Below are 22,011 nucleotides of genomic sequence, written 5' to 3'. Positions count from 1 at the left end.
GAGTTAGTTTACCTAGGAACAAATTAATCTATGGAAACTGTACCTTTTATGGTACAGAGCAAATATATGTGCTTGTCACCAAAAACTGATTGAAGAAGCATATGGCAGGCAAAATATTTGTCCAAGAAACGCAGCTTGCTTGCATTCCCACACTCCTCATAAACTGTGTTTACATGCATAGTCAACATCTTGCACATTCATTTTTGCATCAGAGAGAAAAAAAATAAAAGAAAAACTATGATTTCCTCAATATGTTAGTATCAGGTTGAGTTAATTGAAAATTCTTTTTAACTAGGGAATGAAGTATTTCAGTACAAAAATTTGTAATGATACACATTCTGCTTCTGCATGACATTACACAGATGTTCTGCCATGAAATGCCGTATAGTTAACATAGAGTTAATATGCATATTGGATTTGTTCACATGTAAGTTTTCTTTCGCTGGATAGTAGCATGACCAATTAAACTACAAAGTTCTAGTTTTGTATGGCTTTCACCTTCCAAGCTTGCAAAAAAATCCAAGAGTGGCATGAAAATAACACAGATTTTTAGTGGACACTGTCAGATGTGGTTATGAGCCAGGTAAACTGATTAAACTGAATGTATAAATATGCTTGTTCCAGTCTTAGGAAAATGGCATGAGATATTTAAAAAATCAGGCCTTGTTTTGGGCAGGAGCTCACGGGAGTGAATTTCTGGAACCTCTAAATGTTATTGTGCTTTCTTACCCCCCCCCCCCAAAAAAAAACTTGCTTCTGGGTTCCATTGTTCATACCCCCTTGTGAGAAATTTGCTGAACTCTAAGATTTGACAAACTTTCTAATATTTTCCTCCACAAAAAATGGGGAAATAACCAAAATGTATAAAGTAGACAGATGGAAATCATCATGTCACTGTGGCCACATAGGAGAAAGTAATTTAAAAAGTAGGAGGGGGGAGGGTTTCATTATGACAGTTATAATTCAAGAAGCATTTAAAGGTAGATGCTGAGCTGATATAAGTTAGTACACCTTTCAGTGATATCAGGGCTGAGTGGCATATGCAAATGAGTTGTGCTGAGGAGCTCTGGCACATCTTTTTCTACAAAATGACCCATGAAAAAAATTAATACAAGTTTTGAAAATTTGCAAGTTTTTCTTTGCAGCTTCTGTGTAAGCAAAATGCCCTCAAAAGAGGTTGGGGAACTGACAGGTGGGCAACTTTGACTCAAAAGGACCTAGAATCTATGTATACAGGATTCCACTTCCAGAAATTATTGCTAAATTTACCAAGGACACTAATTAAGGAAAACAATTATGCTTTTATTACAAAAACTTATAGAACACACATACAAGGTAATGGATACATATAACACACATACAGACCTAATAAAAATAGAGAGAAATGCAGAAGTAACACAGGGATAGACAAACAGGGTGATAATTACCGATCGTAGTCTTCGAGGAAGGCCCCAGTGGCGACAAACTACGGAGATAGGGGAAGGGACCCTCAACTAATCAGGAATCGGGAATGTATCTAAACAGCAGGAATGGGGTACTGCTAGATGCACATGTGCAGAATGTTGGGTCAGAGGTTATAAAGTCTACCTTGATCCCTAAGGGGGTAGGAGGTTCAGGGGTGGATGACAGGTGGTCAGCTGGTACATGTCCTCAGAAAAAGGGAAGGCTCTGCAATGACCATAAGGGCTGGACTTGTGCGGTAGCCAATGGGCAGTTTATTGGGGGCACCTGATTAAATACCCATACCTGACCAATGAGCGGACCTGGCCCTGGTTACCTGATTGGGCTTCCAGGTAACAATGGGCAAGGGGGAGGCTCCAGAGTGACAGTTAGGGCAGGGCATGGGTGGAGGTATTGGGTGGAGGTGATTTAACAAGCTATCCAAACTTATCTATAAGTGACAATAGAGGGTCAAATTGATACCTAAGGTGACACCTGATTTATACAATAACTATGGCTCTGCGTGAAGCTGTTCTTCTTCTTTACTCCTCTGCTGGCACCATCCTTTGTCTTGGGTTCCGTTGGACAAAAGCTTAGGCAGTCTGGCAGGATCTACACCTAAGATAAGCTTGATTGCCTTATGCAAAAGTTGAAGCAGCTGTTGGATACGTGAGTCGCTTGCTTTGTTGTAATGGAGTCAGGAAAACAAGATGGATTCTGGTGGTGTTAGCCTTTGGTTCATGGAAACAGGCTGGGAACTGTTTGCCTGTACAGTTCATGGCGGCGTGGCTTCTTCCACTGCAATGGCCGAGATTGTGCATGCAAGGAGCAGCTGAAGCTCGTCTGTAGTTCTGGCTAACACCCATCCAGAGATGTACATAAGAACATAAGAGAAGCCATGTTGGATCAGGCCAATGGCCCATCCAGTCCAACACTCTATATCACACAGTGGCCAAAAAATTACACACACACACACACACACCTCTGCTCCATATTTTTATCTAACCCCCTCTTGAAGCTGGCTATGCTTGTAGCCTCCACCACCTCCTGTGGTGGTGAATTCCACATGTTAATCACCCTTTGGGTGAAGAAATACCTCCTTTTATCCGTTCTAGCCCGACTGCTCAGCAATTTCATTGAATGCCCAAGAGTTTTTGTATTGTGAGAAAGGGAGAAAAGTACTTCTTTCTCTACTTTCTCCATCCCATGCATAATCTTGTAAACCTCTATCATGTCACCCCGCAGTCACCATTTCTCCAAGCTAAAGATCCCCAAGCGTTTTAACCTTTCTTCATAGGGAAAGTGTTACAAACCTTTAATCATTCTAGTTGCCATTTTCTGCACTTTTTCCAATGCTATAATATCCTTTTTGAGATGCGGTGACCAGAATTGCACACAGTATTCCAAATGAGACCGCACCATCGATTTATACAGGGGCGTTATGATACTGGCTGATTTGTTTTCAATTCCCTTCCTAATAATACCCAGCATGGCGTTGGCCTTTTTTATTGCAATCGCACACTGTCTTGACATTTTCAGTGAGTTATCTACCACGACCCCAAGATCTCTCTCTTGGTCAGTCTCTGCCAGTTCACACCCCATCAACTTGTATTTGCAGCTGGGATTCTTGGCCCCAATGTGCATTACTTTGCACTTGGCCACATTGAACCTCATCTGCCATGTTGACGCCCACTCAACAGATATCTTTGGAGTTCCTCACAATCCTCTCTGGTTCTTACCACCCTGAACAATTTAGTGTCATCCGCAAACTTGGCCACTTCACTGCTTACTCTCAACTCCAAATCATTTATGAACAAGTTAAAAGAGCATGGGACCCAGTAATGAGCCATGCGACACTCCACTGCTTACCGTCCTCCACTGCGAAGACTGCCCATTTATACTCACTCTCTGCTTCCTATTAATTAGCCAGTTTTTGATCCACAAGAGGACCTGTCCTTTTACTCCATGACTCTCGAGCTTACTAAGGAGCCTTTGATGAGAAACTTTATCAAAAGCTTTCTGGAAGTCAAGGTAAACAATATCTATCGGGTCTCCTTTGTCCACATCTTTGTCCACATGTAGAATGCTGCTGCAGAGCTGAGGCTTATAGTATCCACATAAGCCTTAGAAACCGTGGGCAAAGTCCACTTCTTAGAGCAGATGTGTGTGAGTCAAAACTCCAGGCACCCTGGCAACTATACTGGTGATCACGATGTCCATGTGTATGAAAAGTAGGGGGCTTTTTCTTACATTTGGTCCACTAGATCATTTTGAAAAAGCCAGAAAGTGCAGAAGAGAGTTCGAAACAAATGGTGATGGAAGCAATTCTAGACATAGGAATAATTTCTAGTTTGTTCATCAAGTCAAGTGAACTGACATCAAGTCAATGGAAATCTCTCATATAGCAAGTCCAGGTGTTCCAGAGTGCCTCCAAATCAGAACCTATAAAGAGAAGACTACATAATTGGATTTCCATTTCAAATTGTTTTAAGTCTTGGCACTGTGGGCATGGAGTCAGATTTCAGGTTCCAGTCAATGCAAGTTAGATGCAGTAAATCACACTGAAATCAATACAACTGAAGGATTTGCCTGTGTAATCCAGTTCCACAGAGACAGTAGGATTTAGGGTTGTGTATCAGAACTGTGCTGCAGAATCAGAAGAAGAAAGGAATAAGCACTTGTTCAAAATCCAGATGTGTTTGATATTCAGTGATAAGTGATAAACACTGTTTTCAGCATATACACAGTAGATTAGTAGACTTTAAATATGGCTTATTTTAAAGTTTTATCCCTTGGAGTAAATACAAACTTCAAACACACAGAAATTCTTCATGAAACAATGTTTTGGGTTGTTTGTTTACTACAGGATTATTTATCATGTAATTTCTAGTTGGCCATTAAACAGCAGTATACTTCCAAGTATATACAGATTTCTTTTTCTCCACATAAAGCTGAATCCTGATAAAATAAGACAGATAATGATAAATAAGCTTTTGAGTAAGCCTAGCTGGAAGGGGCAAAATATACTATTAATGTCCCTCCTGCAAAGTTAAATCTTTTAGCAATTTCTTCATTAGCTAACGAGGTCTCACAAAAATGGGTTTTTTAAATGATGCTCTTGCATCCTTGCCTCTAGAAACAGCTTAAAATATTCATAAGAAATGTTATCTGAAGGTGCATTAAGTTTCAGCAAAAAAAAAATATTCCTCAGTTGTGAGTGATCATAAACCCACAAGCAAAATGCGTAAAGATAGTCATCAGTATGTGTACAACCTACCAGCTATAGTGCAAAATGGGGAGGGACCCTGGAGAATGTAGGGGTTTAAAAAAAAAAAGTTATAGAGAAATAGCTGGTTGTCATAAACTGAATTATCTTTGACAATGGGAGTGCTTGATCGCTTAAAGACTTGCTAATGGAATATGGAGCTTTCCATCTCCTAGTCAACATTAATAACATGTGCAGATTAATAGTAACCAGCTTCTCTTGGCTATTGCTGTGCCTTGGCAAAAATTATTAGTGGAGGAAATGTCCGTCTCTTGAAAAATCCCTATTGCAGTTGGCATTGATAGCATATCTATTATAATCTCATCATAAAGGTCCTTGATTGGATGAACCACAAAGATTAAACTCTCTTCTCAAAACAGTCTCTCCAGCTAAACGCAAAGGTATGGAAGAGGTACTTAAGTACTGATAATACCTTACAATTTAATAAGGTAAACTGCCTTCAAGGCTTTTCCTTAATATTTCCATACCCGCCCCCCCAAAAAACCCAATTTATTTTACGTGCTCTCAACAAGTCTCCTGTTTCTCCATGGCATCATGAACATTCCTTTTAACGGAACAGAGGGAATATAAGTGTGGTAAGCAAATAAATATACATTTATTCAGCTCTAAGTTGATCACAAATAGATAAGTGTTTCCAGTTCAGAAATCTCAGCACCTGGGCAGGACCAGAGAACAAACTTTGGTAATGCAAGAGATAAAATAGGGCTGCCAGCTCTGGGCTGAGAAATACCTGGAGATTTTGGGGATGGAGCCTGGAAAGGACAGGGTTTGAGGAGGGGAGGGACCTCTGTGGTGTATAAGCAGGACTTTTTTTGAGCAGGAACGCACAGGAACACAGTTCCAGCTGGCTTGGCATCGGGGTGTGTGGTCTAATATGCAAATGAGTTCTTGATCACTTAAAGACTTGCTAATGGATATGGAATATGTGTGAAACGATGGCGATGTCAGGGGTGTGGCCTAATATGCAATTGAGTTCCTGCTGGTCTTTTTCTACCCAAAAAAGCCCTGGGTATAATGCCATAGAGTCTACCTTCCAAAGCAGCCATTTTAGCCAAGGAAACTCATCTCTGTAACATGGAGACCAGCTGTAATTCCAGGAGATCTCCAGCCACCACTGGTAGACTGGCAACCTTAGGATAAGATCTATCCAGATCTGGTAGGTTAGTGAGAGCCTGGTAAACAGGAATGTTTATCTAAGATACATGCTGTTGGATGACTGACAAGCTCTGTGTTGTCAAGTAGATCTTTAATGGCATCTGGCTACTGTGATAATGTAGTGCAGTTGACTGCAAGAAGCAGACACCTGTAAAATGAATTCAAACCTCCATACGATGTAAGCCAATGAGCCCAGCCAACCACAGATTTCAGAATGAGTTAAAAGCCTAACATGCATAAAGATGGCATTCTACAATAAATGCTTCAGATGGCTGCCGAAAGTGCTACCTGCTAATCTCTTATTCATCTACCCCATTTTGTAGATGATGGAGAGACAAGCAACTAGCAAATGCCATTCACTGATTCCATACTGATTCTGAAACAAACAGCACCATCTCCTTGTTTGTTATTCTTAGTACCATTACATATCTGTTCATAAAGCTTTTCCTTGTTTTTGTACCCAAGTCCCACAGCCAGCAAATGCCATATATGCAAACAGAGACCCAGAGACTCTTCCTATTGGCTGGCTGGCATGCTTCTGCCAGAGGATGGGAGGCATAATGGTACATCTTCAACTAAACCAATGTTGGGGCACTCTTTGGGTATCATTTTCACTATTCCCATCCTTGCTGTCTGCTGCCATATTATGTTGCTGCCAGCAGGTGCCACTGAAACCCTCTTCATTCTGCAGTTGAGCTGAAAATTGATATAGGTACAGCAGCTTCTGTAAATATGATAATGGGCACTACTATAACTTTCCCCACTGTGTAATGCCCTTTCCATCAGAGAGTGGTGTTTTTCTGATAGGCAAAAAGCTAAATGATACAAAGGAAAACTGGCCAGGCTGTTCGTTTCCTTTCTGTTCCACTGGCTGCCCTTCAAATAAGTGTTGTAGGATCCTTGTCTAGTATTAAGCTTGTGAGAATGGAACAAATGTTGCCTCCTTGTCTACACAATGCATGAAGTGCAATTAAAGTTGGGGGTGGCCCTAACAAAATGTGGTTGTTAAATACATGCTTATCAGTTGCATGCTCATGCATCTCATATTAAAAGTGGAGGGAAACACTTAAGAATGCAGAAAAAATATGAATTACAGGCAGTTGAGCTAAAGAATGCCCTGGCAGTGTTTCAGAACCACTGTTACACATTTTTTTTAATTTAATCCCCAAAATGTTTTAAAATTAGGATAACATTTCATCTGTCATCACTTGTAGATTTCTTTCTTTCAGTTGATCTCTTGGTTTTTTAGTTTGCCCTAAAAAAAAGTTAACTAATTAACTAAATAAATAAGATCAATAAGCAGGGCCATGCTGAATTTTATATTTGATGAACATGAAGCATTTGGCTATTATGTTCTTCTCTTCTTTCCTAGCATGAGGACATTCAGGACATGTTGACAGCCAATCTTAATAAGACTAATACTGGCGGGGGCCAGATACAATTCTGGCAGAGTTAAGTGTTCTTTACAATAATCATGCTGTCCTTTAAAAGGATTGCTTTCGCATTTGTATCATGCATTTACTGAGATTTCCTTTTACTGTCTGTTGTTTTGCAGGTGATTCATATAACAGGAAGGTTACGCCTGAGAGTCTCGCTGTCCCATGGGCGAACAGTCCCTAGCCAAATCATGGGGCTTGTAGTTGTTGCTCATGCTTTGCCCCCTCCTACAATCAATGAAGTCAGAATCGACTGCCACATGTTTGTTACGCGAGTAAACATGGACCTCAATATCATATACTGTGAAAATAGGTACAGCATTTTGGCTTTTTGGTTTTTTAAGTGTCATACATTTTAAAGATCCATTTCTATCACAATAAACATTTCGAAGGGCATTGGTTTACCATGATGATAACTAGGTTATATGTAGTATTTTTCATTCAGTGTCTGTTGTTGCAGAAAGGGTGAAGCTCATTCTGAGATTTGGAAAACTACACTGAAGACTGCCTAGGGGAAAACTCACAATCTAAATACTGCTTTTCTGACTGAAAAACTACAGTAATAACCTCTGGATCAGCACTTCTCACGATGGAATTCTGGAACTCTTGAAAGTATACTACTGAGTGCATGAGAAAGATCCTAATACAGATTGCCCTCTCTCTGCACAATCCACACTCAAACATTCACATGCGTATAGACATACATCCTTTACAAAGGGAGCAATGAATTAACTTGCTCTGAGGGGTCTATGAGTCATGCATGTGTGTCTCATAATTTTTTTCCTCAAAGATTATCCAACTTTAGGTAGTTTTCAGATTGCTTTGTTTCAATGTGGTAAAGTTTGTTGCACAAGGTGAGAAAGGCTGTTAGTTCTAGACACTTTTGGCATTGCCAATACATTGTCAGAGACTGGTCAAATCCAAGAAAGTAGTCTTTAATCAGTTGTAGTTAGATGACAGTTCCCTCCCTTCCCCAAAATATATCAAGTAATTCTATTCACAACGGGACTTAAAAGATTGGAGTACATATGGTATCATTTGGAACAGCTGTACTTTCTATTAATTGTCTGAACGTACAAGCAACAAACCTAAAAGTCAGCAGGCATAACTGTGCTTGATCTTATTGTGGAAAGCAGTATTAATGCAGTTGGAGAATGGAAATTTAGCCAAGACATTGTGAGGGAGGTGATAGTCTGCTGTGCCAATAGTACAGGAATAGCAAGTGGTTTATGGATGGTGAGAGTGACAAACAGTAAAAGCATTATTATTTTTTGTTTGGCTAGCAAGTGTGAGCTCATTTATGTGTTACTGAATAACACATGCTTATTTCCTTGCTGCTGCATAACACTCTTACCCATGGTGCAATCCATGGATTTTGTCCCTAGTGAAATCTGTGCTGTCCAAAGAGTATCTGTGACTTAGAGATTTCACCATGGGTGAAGTATGCTTCATATTTACTGATTCCTAGTAATTAATGAGACAAATATTATAAACTTGTTCGGGTATATCTGAACAAAGGCTACAGCATTAATCTTTCTAATAAATTAGCAATCCAAGGGCATAACTAATTCTGTCTCATATTTTCTTATTAGCAAACTGCTGAGCACTTTGATGGGTAAGGTGAAGAAAGGCCCCAGGTTTTCCAGTGAACCTGTGGGACACCTTCCCGTAGGGCAATTCCAATTCCTCACAGCTCAGGAATTATCAGTGAAGCCCCCCAACCCACCTGCCAAGCTAGTGTCATGAGATAGAAGATACGTTTTTGTTCCTACAATATAATGGTGTCTGTATGTACAGTATTTTATTTTTTAATATGAGAATGACTGCAACTATTACTCACTACTCTGTAATAGTAATAATAATAGTAATAATAATTAATAATAATAAAAGACAGGTACAATTGTACAATTGAGGTGCAGACTAAACATGCCCCTTGCCTCCCTGTCATTCATAACTGGGAGCCTCTAGGCAGTGGGTTTGAAGTCTCCCTTTCTGGTGATTTCAACCCACTCACTTTCTTCCAGAAAACTCTATGTGATTCACTGTCAATGTTGCCATAGTCCCTATATCTATTTAGTCATGCCTTGGTTAACATAAGAACATAAGAGAAGCCATGTTGGATCAGACCAATGGCCCATCCAGTCCAACACTCTGTGTCACACAGTGACCAAAAAACCAGGCACCATCAGGAGGTCCACCAGTGGGGCCAGGACACTAGAAGCCTTCCCACTGTTGCCCCCCCCAAAAAAACACCAAGAATACAGAGCATCACTGCCCCAACAGAGAGTTCCATCAATATGCTGTGGCTAATAGCCACTGATGGACCTCTGCTACATATGTTTATCCAATCCCCTCTTGAAGCTGTCTATGCTGACAGCCATCACCACCTCCTGTGGCAGTGAATTCCATCACCCTTTGGGTGAAGAAGAACTTCCTTTTATCCGTTCTAACCAACTGCTCAGCAATTTCATTGAATGTCCACAAGTTCTCGTATTGTGAGAAAGGGAGAAAAGTACTTCTTTCTCTACCTTCTCCATCCCATGCATAATCTTGTAAACTTCTATCATGTCACCCCCCAGTCAACGTTTCTCCAAGCTAAAGAGCCCCAAGTGTTTTAACCTTTCTTCATAGGGAAAGTGTTCCAACCCTTTAATCATTCTAGTTGCCCTTTTCTGCACTTTTTCCAGTGCTATAATATCTTTTTTGAGGTGCAGTGACCAGAACTGTACACAGTACTCCAAATGAGGCCGCACCATCGATTTATACAGGGGCATTGTGATACTGGCGGATTTGTTTTCAATTCCTTTCCTAAAAATTCCTAGGATGGCGATGGCCTTTTTTTATTGCAGTCGCACACTATCTTGACATTTTCAGTGAGTAATCTACCACGACCCCAAGGTCTCTCTCTTGGTCAGTCTCCAACAGTTCACACCCCATCAATTTGTATTGATAGTTAGGATTTTTGGCCCCAATGTGCATTACTTTGCACTTTTGAACCTCATCTGCCATGTTGACGGCCACTCACCCAGCCTCAACAGATCCCTTTGGAGACCCTCACAATCCTATTATGGAAAAAAAAGATGGATGGCTTTTTTCTCTCACCAATATAGGAAACGATTTGTTAAACACATGGATGAAATATAAGAAATATGGAGAAAGAAAGCCGTTATGGATAGTGCCAGCAGCAGTAATAAAAATATCAGCTGAGACAGGTGAAGAAAAGTGGTTGTCATATAATCAACTATTAAAAATATAAAGTGGTAAAATAGAATTGAAAACTGCTGAAGAGCTGAATAACAAATATGATTGGTTCCAAATGCAACAAATAAAGAGCTTGGTGGAAAATGATATTAAAACTGAAGGAATAAGAGCAAACAGAAATGGAAAAAGTTCTGCTTGGAGACAGTAACAAATTAATCTCAAAACTATATAAATTTCTTTTAAAATTGTCTACGGAAGATGAAGTAGTAAAATCTCAAATGAGTAAGTGGGCAATTAATGTAAATAAAGAAATACAGATGGAAACTTGGGGATATTTGTGGAAGAACTCTATAAAACTTTCGACATGTCATAGTATTAAAGAGAACTGTTTTAAAATGATGTATAGATGGTATATGACTCCTAAAAAGTTGGCAAAGATGAACAATAAGATGCCAGACAGATGTTGGAAATGTAAAAAACATGAAGGTTCTTTTTACCATATGTGGTGGACTTGTGAAAGGGCAAAACAGTATTGGCAGATGATTCAACAAGAAATTTCTAGGATCTTGGGATATGAATTTAAAAAAGTTGCAGAGACTTTTCTGTTGGGATTACAAATGGAAAAATTTCCAAAAGAAGACAGAACTATAATTTGGTACTTGCTTTCAGCTGCTAGGACATTGTATGCACAGTTGTGGAAGCAAGAAAAAATACCAGAGAAATGGGATTGGATTGTAAAAGCTATGTCATGGAGTGAAATGGACAAATTAACAAGAAGTTTAAAAGACTATTATCTAGAAGATTTTAAGACGGAGTGGAAAAAGTTTAGAAGATATGTAGAAAAAGAGTGGAAAGTAAAAGGACATTGGGCGATTTTTGATAATGATTAAGTAACAGAAGGAAGAAGGATACTTAATTTTTGTTTTTATTAATTAAGGGTACCTTTAAATATTAGTATTTTAAGTAAATAACACTGGCGGGGGTCAAGTAAAAGGGGGAGGGGTGGTTGGAAAGTAATATATAGGATAGATAAAAAGAAGTTATTAATGATTCAAGAAACTGATATTGTTACCATATGTTACTAAATAAAATTGTTTTAACAACAATCCTCTCGGGTTCTCACCATCCTGAACAATGTATGTGTCATCTGCAAACTTAACCACTTCACTGCTTATTCCCAACTCCAAATCATTAATGAACAAGTTAAAAAGCATTGGACCGAGTACTGAGCCGTGTGATACTCCACTGCTTTCCACCCTCCCTTTGGTTGCCATGAATCAGCTGAGGCCCATAACTAACCAGGGGCACATGGGGCCTAACCCCCTGACAGTTTCGGGGGACTCACCCCTCATCCCAGGGCTGCCCCTCCCCCTTCTATATGATTTAAATCATGCAGGAGGGGTGTCCAGGAGCAACCACCGCCCCTCCCATGCCATTTAAAGGGCCCACAAATCAGCTGATAGGTAGGCTCTAAATCACATGGGAGGGGTGGCAGGAGCAGCCACCAGCCTCCTGCACAATTTAAAGGGGCCCTTCCCCCATGGCCCCCCGTGGTCCCTTCCCTCATGGTCCCTAACTATGGAGCTGGTCGTGCCGAGGACAGGAGGACAATATAGTGTGAAAAATAAATGAAAATTGACTATTACTCATAAACTAAGAATGGTTTCCTTAGTTTTTAAAGAGTGTCTCCTCTTCAGGTCTGTATTTCAGTTAATTTACAAAGCAGTCTCCTGTTATATCGAGCCCTGATACTTTCAGGATTTGGGGGGTTTGATTATCTTTTTCTGTCTGGCTACTTCACTCTGCTGTAGCCTGCAAGTGATAAGCATCTTGATGCATTGTATAATGCATTATAATACTTAAATGCTTCTATAATTATCTTATGCGGTATGTGGACATTAATATAACATACATATGTATGGGGAGGGTTGCTCCATTTTTTTCAACTACAAAAATCCCAAACGGTTCATTTTTTCAACACTGACTGCAGCAGAAGATGATAGGCAGCTGGGATTGATATGCCTTTAGCAGCCGTTTACTTATGTGGCAAAGTTGTGGTCAAACTCTATCCACAATGTCATAAAGAAGCAGCCAGTGGAACAGGTGAGCAAATTTTCAGACTGGTGTGGCTTGAGCTCTCTGTCAAAAGGCTTTTTGTTACTTAATCTGCTGCAAACAAACATGTCTATGCTTGGGAAGAGCCAGGACAGAAAGACATCCTACCTGCAATTATGCCCATGTTACATTATCAGCAGGCCAGCAGGAAACAAGACTGAAGATTGATTATTATGGTCTGTGCGCAAACAGGAGAACATTTACCAAGTTCTTCACATCTGCCATGCAATGCCTCCAAGTTAGTCCCAATTCAAAAAGCCTCCATTGTAATCTAGCAAATATAAACTCTACAACCAACCAGAAATAAACTCCTGACAGACCTCCATTAAAACTACATTATCAGAGAAATTTTTTGTCAGGAAGTGAGAATCTGATGGGTATTTCTGTAAATACCCAGTTTGGTGTAGTGGTTAGAAGTGCGGACTCTAACCTAGGAGAACCAGGTTTAATTCCCCACTCTTCTACATGCAGCTACTGGTGTGACCTTGGGTCAGCCACAGTTCTCTCTGAGTGTAGCAGTTCTCAAAAGAGCTCTCTCAGCCCCACCTACCTCACAGGGTGTCTGTTGTGGGGAGGGGGAGGGAAAGGAGATTGTAAACCACTCTGAGACTCCAAGTGAAGAGCAGGGTATAAATCCAATTTCCTCCTCCTCCCTTCTTCTTCTTCTTCCTCTAAATTTGCTGCTTTGTTTTTAAAAAATTGCATATAGTTCTTACTGTACCTAAAAGGGAGTAGCCCTTTACCAGTAATTCCTGCATTCTAATATATGAACCCTGTTTGAAATTCAGGGTTTCCCCCTAAACTGTGCGCATGAGTGACTGCTCATTAACACGGAAAGCCCTGCTCAGCAGCAATCTGGAGCCGCGCAGGGTCTTGCACTGCCCATTGCCCAGTAAGATTACAGTAAGATTACAGCAGTTACATTCTGCTCAGGATGTAAACTGCTCTGTTTAGTGGGGGGGGGGAATCAGAGGGAACATTATCTATAAGGCCTCTCTACTTTGGAAAACACCCTACAAAATGCTCCCTTTGAACCCTAATGGCTTACCAGTTCGTACTTGGGAAGAAATAAATATAATTTATTTAAAGCCTGGAAATGAATGCTGTCTTCTAAACAAAAATAAAAATGCTTGAGCAGACTGGGCTGGTTCACTCAACGTGTTTTTCAGTTTGGGTGACTTTTTTTTTACAACTGATGCCTGAGGACATTGACATCTGGACAATCAATGACAGAAACATCTCCTTACATAGAGAGACTGAGCAGAGCAGAGAGCAGGAAGAGCTGCTGAAAGGATTTAGAAGTTTCTGTGTTGAGGAAACCACAAAGTCCCAGTTGAAAGGGCCAGGAGTGAAAGCTGAGCTCCCAGCAGAGTAAGACTAAAAAAGATAACACCCCCAGGCATCTGTATGTCTCCGCATTTAAATGATATCGCTTGAAATGCCCGTTTGGACTTTGTGCCAGGAAACTGTTGAAGAGGCTTTTTCATGAATATACCCAATAGAAGACCAATCTGTTGAAATGAAAGGTGTCTCTAATCATTTAGCATAAGCATAGCATGTTCTCATTTTATTATGTAACCTTGAATTATCTTGCTCTTTTAATGAAGAGCTTTGTCTTTTAAGGAATTATATTCTCTTAGAGACTGTTGTATGAAGGGTGCAGGCTTGCTGTAAACTGGCTTTTGCATTTATTTGAACAGGCAGATTTCAGAATCTTTCCTTGTGAAAAGCACCATCTCAGTAGGCTATGATGCCTTGTGTTTGCACACTAGTGTTCTGTAGCAGCAAGATTTATTGACTAGACAAATGATTCCCCCCCCCCCTCCATGTCTGTTTTAAGACTAAGGCAGAATTATGCATTATGTGTAGCTCTGCGGTTACAGAAAGCACCGTGAAGGTTTTGAGTAAAAGGAAACTGTAGGTGGGGGTGGGAGGGAATATTTAGTTCTTTCTCATAGCACTGTTTCCCCACCAAAGATCACCAGCACCAAGCTGCTTGTACCCCCACTGGAGAAATTTACAGGTATTCTTTGCTTTTTTGTTTTTTGTCTCCCAGTGCTGAAAAAGCAGCTTGAGATAGTGCTTTTCAGCAAGGAAGGAATTAAATAGCCCATCTTCCCATATTATGGTCTCGTAGCTGCATTCACTAAAAAAAAAAAAAAGGCAAAAACACAGAGTTACATGTAATGTGTAGTTGCCCAATTATGAGTTTGTGTGCCTGCAAAATAAGTGGATGGGACAGCAAATGCTGATTATCTACACTACCACAGCAAGATAATACAGAACTGCCTTTACAAAAATGCTTTAGAGGCAGATACACATTTGGGATTAGGACAGAATTCATTTGACTGCTCCTGTATTTTTCTTTTCCCTTCTGGATTTATAGGTTCTATTTTTGCTTTATAGGATTAGTGATTATATGGATCTGACTCCTGTAGACATCGTAGGGAAGAGATGTTACCACTTCATTCATGCTGAAGATGTGGAAGGGATCAGGCACAGTCACTTAGATTGTAAGTACCCTGGGCCTTGTCAAAATCGTCTGGCCCTCCAACTGCTCTTGCACTGTAGATTCCTTTTTGGTTTCTTCTGTGGCTGATTCAGATGTAACATGCATATTTTCTTCAGTCACTTACGATTGTTAGTGAGTGTTTGGATCTCATTCTAGTGAATTTAAATCAAACTGAATTTGCATTTGTGGTTGCACAGCCGTGAATCTGAGATATCTGCATGAAAACTGAACTCAAAAGAATGCCAATCTGGCAAAATGAAAGGCATCTCTTGAGGACAGTATTGGGAAACCAAGGGCCCTCAAAAAAGCATTTGTTACATCCTACCTATTTCACTTGCTGTATCTCTTCTGGCTATGTTACTTTCTGTCCATCTTTTTAATCCTGCCACTCCATTTGTGAGGGAGTGCTAAGCTGGCCACTCTGGTGGTCAGGAGAATGCAGGGTCCAAATTAACCTTCTTGTTGAGCAAAGTGGATCTCTCTTCTCCTTCATAAAGGAGAGAAAGGGCCACCCATCTATCCTCTGGGTGGCTCTCCAGGGCACCATTCCACCACGATATGCCCTGTGGCTGGATATGGACTAAATTTTCTATTAGCAGAATAGAACTTCCTTTCCTTCCCCTCCTGCTGCAGCCCACTTACACGATATGGCCAGGGCTTTTTTTGTAGCAGGAACTCCTTTGCATATTAGGCCACACGCCCCTGATGTAGCCAGTCTTCCACGAGCTTACAGGGCCTACTGTAAACTCCAGGAGGATTGGCTACATCAGGGGTGTGGCCTATTATGCAAAGAAGTTCCTACTACAAAAAAAAGCCCTGGATACAGCTGCAGTAAAATGGGATATTGGAGGAATTGCATGGGTCAGTCTGCAGTGGGAAGGGAAACTCCTGGTAATTGAAAGCACTTGTGGCTAGCCATTTAGTATAAATATAGCCTGTTCTTTTACAATGTAAATGTAAATTATCTTATTAAATGATTAGTAAGCCTAAAACCACTATTGCCATTGGGGGATGGAGATGGTCTGTAACAAATTCCTGCCTACCCTTTTTTTTAAAAAAAGGCTCTGAAAGAGATCAAGAAGTAAACCAGAAGTCTATCTCATCCCCCACTTTGTGTCTAGCAGTTGCCAAATACAGTGTTGTTATGACTCTCACAAGCAGTGCATGATGTGCTCACTCCTAATGCCTCTGAACATGAAGGCTTGGTTCTTGCTAGGGCTGTAAGCATTTAATCAAATTCAAAATGGTAGCACTCATTAAAACTGTATTTGTTCATTGTAGAAGGCTATTTTTGTTTCAGGGGTGTTTCTCATAGGGAATAAAAAGAATAATGTTACAGATGAACTACCTTCTAACAAAAAGGTATAGTTTTTGTTTATTGAACCTTATTTTATTTCACATTTAAATATACCAACAAGCTACAAATTAACCCACTAAGAAAAACTCTTGAATTGTTTGACCATCCTAATTCTTTGCTGTTTTCATGTGCTGATAGACCTATCCTTAGTGAATTTGTCTACTAGTGAATGTCAGACCATTCTGTGGCAATGAATTCCAAAAGTCTCATGAAAAAGTACTTCCTTTGTTGTGTCATGTATTACTGCCAATCAACTTTATTTATACTTCTGAATCAGAGGAAGAATTTTATTCACTATGTCTTACCACTGCTAATTTTATAAAGTAGGGACCCACAAGAAACTTGTGGGATAGCTATCCCACTCCCCCCATCTTTGCTTCCTCTCCTTTCTCCCTCTCACACTCTTTTCCCCTTCTGTCACCCATTTTCTTATTCTCTCTGTCTTATCCAAACATGTCATGTCCCCACTCTTTCTGCTCTATCACTTTTTGTTTTTCTGCCTCTCCACCTCATTACTCTTTCTGTCTCTTTCTCCTCCATCACTTCCTCTTTCTACCTCCATCACACTCTTAGTGTCTTCTCTGGTTCCTCCTCTCCCATAGCAGCAGCAGTGGTGGCAGTGTTTCAGTCACCCACCTGCTTCCTTCCCCCCAGCAGTGGCAGTGGAAGCTCTCCAGGAATCACCATGGATCTCTCAGATACAGAGATTAGTTTATTTTAGGGTTGCCAGCTCTAGGTTGGGAAATTCCTGGAGGTTTGGGGGTGGAGTCTTGGGAGGATGAATTTTGGGGAGGGAAGCAACCTCAGCAGGGTAAAATACCATAAACTCTAGCCTCCAAAGCAGCCTTTTAATCAGGGGAAACTGATCTCTCATCTGAACAGCAGTGGTAATTCTGGATGATCTTCAGCCCTCACTGGAGGACATTTCCTTGTGGAGGAAATGGCTGGTTTGGAGGGTGGAGTCTATGGCATTAAACCTATCTGATGTCCTTCCCCTCAAATCCTTGCCTCCCCAGACTCCACCCTTCTAATGTCCAGGAATCTCCCAATCTGGATTTGGCAACACTATTTCTTTCCCACCCTGAAGCCAACCTACCTTTATCTGCCCCTCTCTCTTCAGCTTTCCATCTCCACACCCCTCCCTGCAGCCTCTACCTATGAATGGACAGTCTTTGTACACAGTGGGGACCAAAGCATCTTACATCATCCTCCCCTCTCCCTTTTGATCTGCACAACAACCCTTTAGGTTAGGATGAAAGTATGTGACTGGTCCAAACTCACCCAGTCAGCTTCCACAGCAAGATGGGATCAGAACCTGGATCTTGCGGACCCTAGTCTGTTAAATCCTACTCTGAAGCTCTAATTGCTACACCACACTGGCTATCATAGCATGGCTGCTGTTTTAACAGTAGCAAGCAGCCAGGCCTGGTTGAGTCATGCAAATCAGATGGTATCAAGTCACCTAGAAGGTGCTTCCAGGCCTTGGCTTGCCAACTTGCAGGTGGTACCTGGATAATCCCCCAGAATTATAACTGAACTCTAGACAGCAGAGATGTGTCACCTGGAGAAAATGGCTGCTTTGGAGGGTGGACTCCATGGTATTATATCCAGCGGAGGTCTCCCCCTTCCCCACACCCTGCCCTCTGTGGTATGGATCCTGCTACTGTTAGGTGGACCAGTAACTGGTTGACAGATCGCACCCAAAGTGTGCTTGTGAATGGTTCCTCATCCTCTTGGAAAGGAGTGACAAGTGGAGTGTCTGAAGGATTCTTCCTGGGACACGCTTTGTTCAACATCTTTAGAAATGATTTGGATGAAGGAATAGAGGGAGTACTTATTAAATTTGCAGATTGTACTAAATTGGGAGGGGTAGCAAAAAAGGTAGAGTCAGAATACAGGATGATCTTAACAGGCTGGAAAACTGGGCTAAAACAAATAAAATGGATTTTAATGGGAATAAATGTAAAGTCCTGGATTTAGATAGGAAAAATCTGATGCGTAATTATAGGATGGGGAAACTACTCTTGGCAGTAGTATGTGCTAAAAGGATTTTGAGCTATCTCAACAGAAGTATAGTATCCAGATCATATGAAGCAGTGGTATCACTTTGCTATGGTTAGACCTCACCTAGAGTATTGTGTTCAATTTTGGGCATCACATTTAAGAAGGATCTAGATAAGCTGTAATGGGTCCAGAGGAGGGTGACAAAGATGGTGAGGGCTCTGGAGACCAAGTCCTATGAGGATGGGTTGATGGAGCTGGATATTTTTAGCCTGGAGAAGAGATGACTGAGAGGTGACATGATCACCATTTTCAAGTATTTGAAGAGCTGTCATATAGAAGATGGTGTGGAATTGTTTTCTGTGGCCCTGGAAGGTTGGACCAGAACCAATGGGTTGAAATTAAATCAAAAGAATTTCCAGCTAAACATTAGGAAGAACTTCCTGATAGTTTGAGTGGTTCCTCAGTGAAACAGACTTCCTCAGGAGGTGGTGGGTTCTCCTTCCTTGAATGTTTTTAAACAGAGACTAGATGGCCATTTGACAGAAATGCTGATTCTGTGAACTTAGGCAGATCATGAGAAGGAGGGGGGCTGCCATCTTCTGGACATGGAGCATGGGTAACTGGGAGTGTGGGGGGAGGTATTTGTAAATTTTCTGCATTCTTCAGAGGGTTGGACTAGATGATTCTATAATTCCTCAGACTCTACCACAAAATGCCTAGGAGTTTTTCAACCTGGAGTTGGCAACCCTTGTCAGGCCCCAAGAATCCATCCCTCAAAGGCCAAAACACACCTGGTATACACCCTGTCCCTCCCCCTGACTTTTACTGGCAAAGCCAAGCTTGGAGTACTATGGTTGCCTAGCAACAGTCACTGAGGGAATCCATTTTTTAAAGCTACAGGTGCTCCTTTTATCATTTTTGGTTTTTTAAAGCTGCCCAGTGTTCTGCAAACCTAGGGCCCTTTTTAGATTTGTTGAAAGATCTGTCTTGCCCATTCACAGTTTCAGTCGCTGGGTTTAAGTAACCAAAGATATCCTGACTTTGCTATTAGAATATAGAATGTCACATATTTCCCCTCTGTTCTGTTTCTAAGCCACAGACATATAAATGCTGCAAGATCAATGACCATTTCTTATCATGCATTTAAAAGGATGACATTAGCCATGCAAGGCCCCAGTTTGGATCAGAACCATGCTACGAGGAGAAAGAGGGAGTTTAACCCTTTTCCCCAGCAGAATTGAAATTCCTACTCTGTAATCACATACTCTTATTAGCTTTAGAAGGGAAGAAGACAGGCACTCTGTCTTTTCCTGTGTTATTTCTTTTTCATATTCACTAATAGCATTGGATGAAATGCATTAGTTCAGCAAAATTGTAAGAGAGAAAGGGTTAAGCTCCCTTTGTCCACATAGTGTAGCCCAATCTTAATTAGGGGGCTGAATCACTGCTACTTTGTTCAGATGATATTGTGCTTGAGGGGGAAACTCATTTGCAACAGTTAATTGTACCGGTGAAGTCCAGCAGATCTTTCTCTACTCAAAGGATCTTTTTTCAGCTGTGGTGGATTACACTTTTTGCAGAACAAGACCAAATGATGCAATACACTCGTTATTGTTCACAGCACGCTTTAAGTTCCTACAGCATATCCCTATAGCATATCTAGCTCTTATTTAAACTATTAGATTAATACAAGTAATCAGTCTTACTACAGTACCTGATGTGTACATGTGTACAGACTTCAAGTTTTGGTTTGTCAGACCAAGGTAGAGTCTACCTATCACTGAGTTGGTGTAAGCTAATCATTGATCTCAAAGAGCTTTGCCTTTTTAAGCACTGCTTGTTTTTTCTGTATTTTGCCCTCTTATCGCTTAATACATGTTGATTACATGGAAATGCATATTGGCACACAGGTAATGTAGAAGAATACATCTGAACACATTCTTCACACATTCTTCCCAGAGATGGTGTTGTTTTCTGTCTCTTTGTACCCAATATAGCCTCAAGGACTTCGTATGTACATCCTACTTTGGGGTCTTTCCATGCCAATATGACCTGTTTGCTCTGACCCCACAAGTTTCCATGTCCTTCTTGATGCTTGATAGTCTGATGTGACTGCCTTTCCTGTTAGCACTGGTTCAAAAATTATAACTCCCCCTTTAAGAAAATATTAGACCAGCCTTTCTTCATAGAGATACTCCATCTCTGTCAATTTAAAATTGGCCATTTTTGTAACTTCTTCAGCTGAATGCTATACTAATTGGAACTACACACAGTATTGCAGATGTCATAGCCACAGTTTTCCATAACAATCTTTCACTTTTGATCAACTTCTTGGGAGTTCCTGTCACCAAATTTGCCTCTTTTTTGTTGCCATGGCACTAAACAGATGTTTTGACTTTTCTGTTTTTACAGGATTTTAACTTTTACAGCTAATTGTGCTGCAACAACATCAAACTGATTCCAATTTTTGTCCTATAAGCAGAGAACCTGCAAGGCCTTGTGCAGGGCATTCCATTTTCCCCTTCCCATCTGTTTCCTTTCCCTTCTCTGAAAGCCCCCATAGCCACTCCTGTTTTCCTCCTTCCTTCTCTCCTTTCCATCCACCATCCAACCTACTTTTATCTGCTGCACCATCTCCAGCTTTCCATTCTTCCCTCTCCCTGACAGCCTCTGCCTGGGAGCCTCTACCTGAGGGGTAGTTGTTAGCCATCTACCAAGCAAGAATTTTCCAGAGGAAGAGCCACTTAAGTTAAAGGAAGGCTATAAAATTTCCTCAGTAGAGTGATAGGATAGGGGGTAGGATCTATCCCAATAAATCAAAAGCATGTGAGACCTTGCCCTGGATCATTTTTTAACTTGCCCAGCCCAGCATCACATTTAACCAGACATTTGCATTCCACCCTCACGTCTGGTACAGAAGAACAATGCACTGCACAATCCCAGCAGCAGGACATCTGACATGCAGTTATCAAGTGTACCCTGAATTCATGCTATGGAACTTCTCTGCCATAACTCACTGGAGAATCTGGGCATCTATATCAGCTGCTGTCAAATAGCCCCCTTTAGCTTAGGTTTAAAATATTAGTATTTTCTATGTCAATAACAAGAAGATGTAGAAAAGTAATTGTTGCCTTCTCTCTAAAAAGGCCTCTTTAAAAGGAATAGTTTTCATATGACAGTGCTGCTCTATTCTGATTTAGCAAGTCCATTTGCTGCTTTAAAAAAAGATATGTGTAGATGCATATGTCTCCTCAATTAATTGCAAAAAAAATTAATGATGTTCACTGAACAGTAACATCAAGTACTTGCTGGCAAGACTCTCAGTAGGATGTGGAAGGGAGTCAAGACCTCTGGAGGAAGTCATGAATATATTTCTGGACAAATATTGAACAGCATACCAGGATTTTCAAAGCAGACATATTGCCTGTGGAATGTTGTCACTAGTATTGTGTGGCTACAGTTATAATATGTGCCTTTTTCATTTTGGAATCTTAATTGAGGTCCA

At 40.8% G+C, this 22,011-nt stretch overlaps 1 protein-coding gene across 11 annotated transcripts in view; it reads left to right on the top strand.

The window, feature by feature from the left end:
• NPAS3 (neuronal PAS domain protein 3) overlaps window positions 1-22,011 on the top strand; it is a 1,210,843-nt gene that overhangs the window by 1,148,168 nt on the left and 40,664 nt on the right. For all 11 annotated transcript variants that reach the window (XM_060261386.1, XM_060261392.1, XM_060261391.1 and 8 more), the window contains 2 exons: window positions 7,437-7,630; window positions 15,040-15,146. In XM_060261386.1, the coding sequence (XP_060117369.1) occupies window positions 7,437-7,630; window positions 15,040-15,146 (301 nt within the window). The remainder of the gene's footprint in view (window positions 1-7,436; window positions 7,631-15,039; window positions 15,147-22,011) is intronic.

This window comes from Heteronotia binoei, chromosome 21 (genome assembly GCF_032191835.1).
Source record: "Heteronotia binoei isolate CCM8104 ecotype False Entrance Well chromosome 21, APGP_CSIRO_Hbin_v1, whole genome shotgun sequence".
Lineage (NCBI taxonomy): Eukaryota > Metazoa > Chordata > Lepidosauria > Squamata > Gekkonidae > Heteronotia > Heteronotia binoei.
Note: the sequence above shows the minus strand (reverse complement) of the source record. Positions and strands in the feature narration are given on the sequence as shown.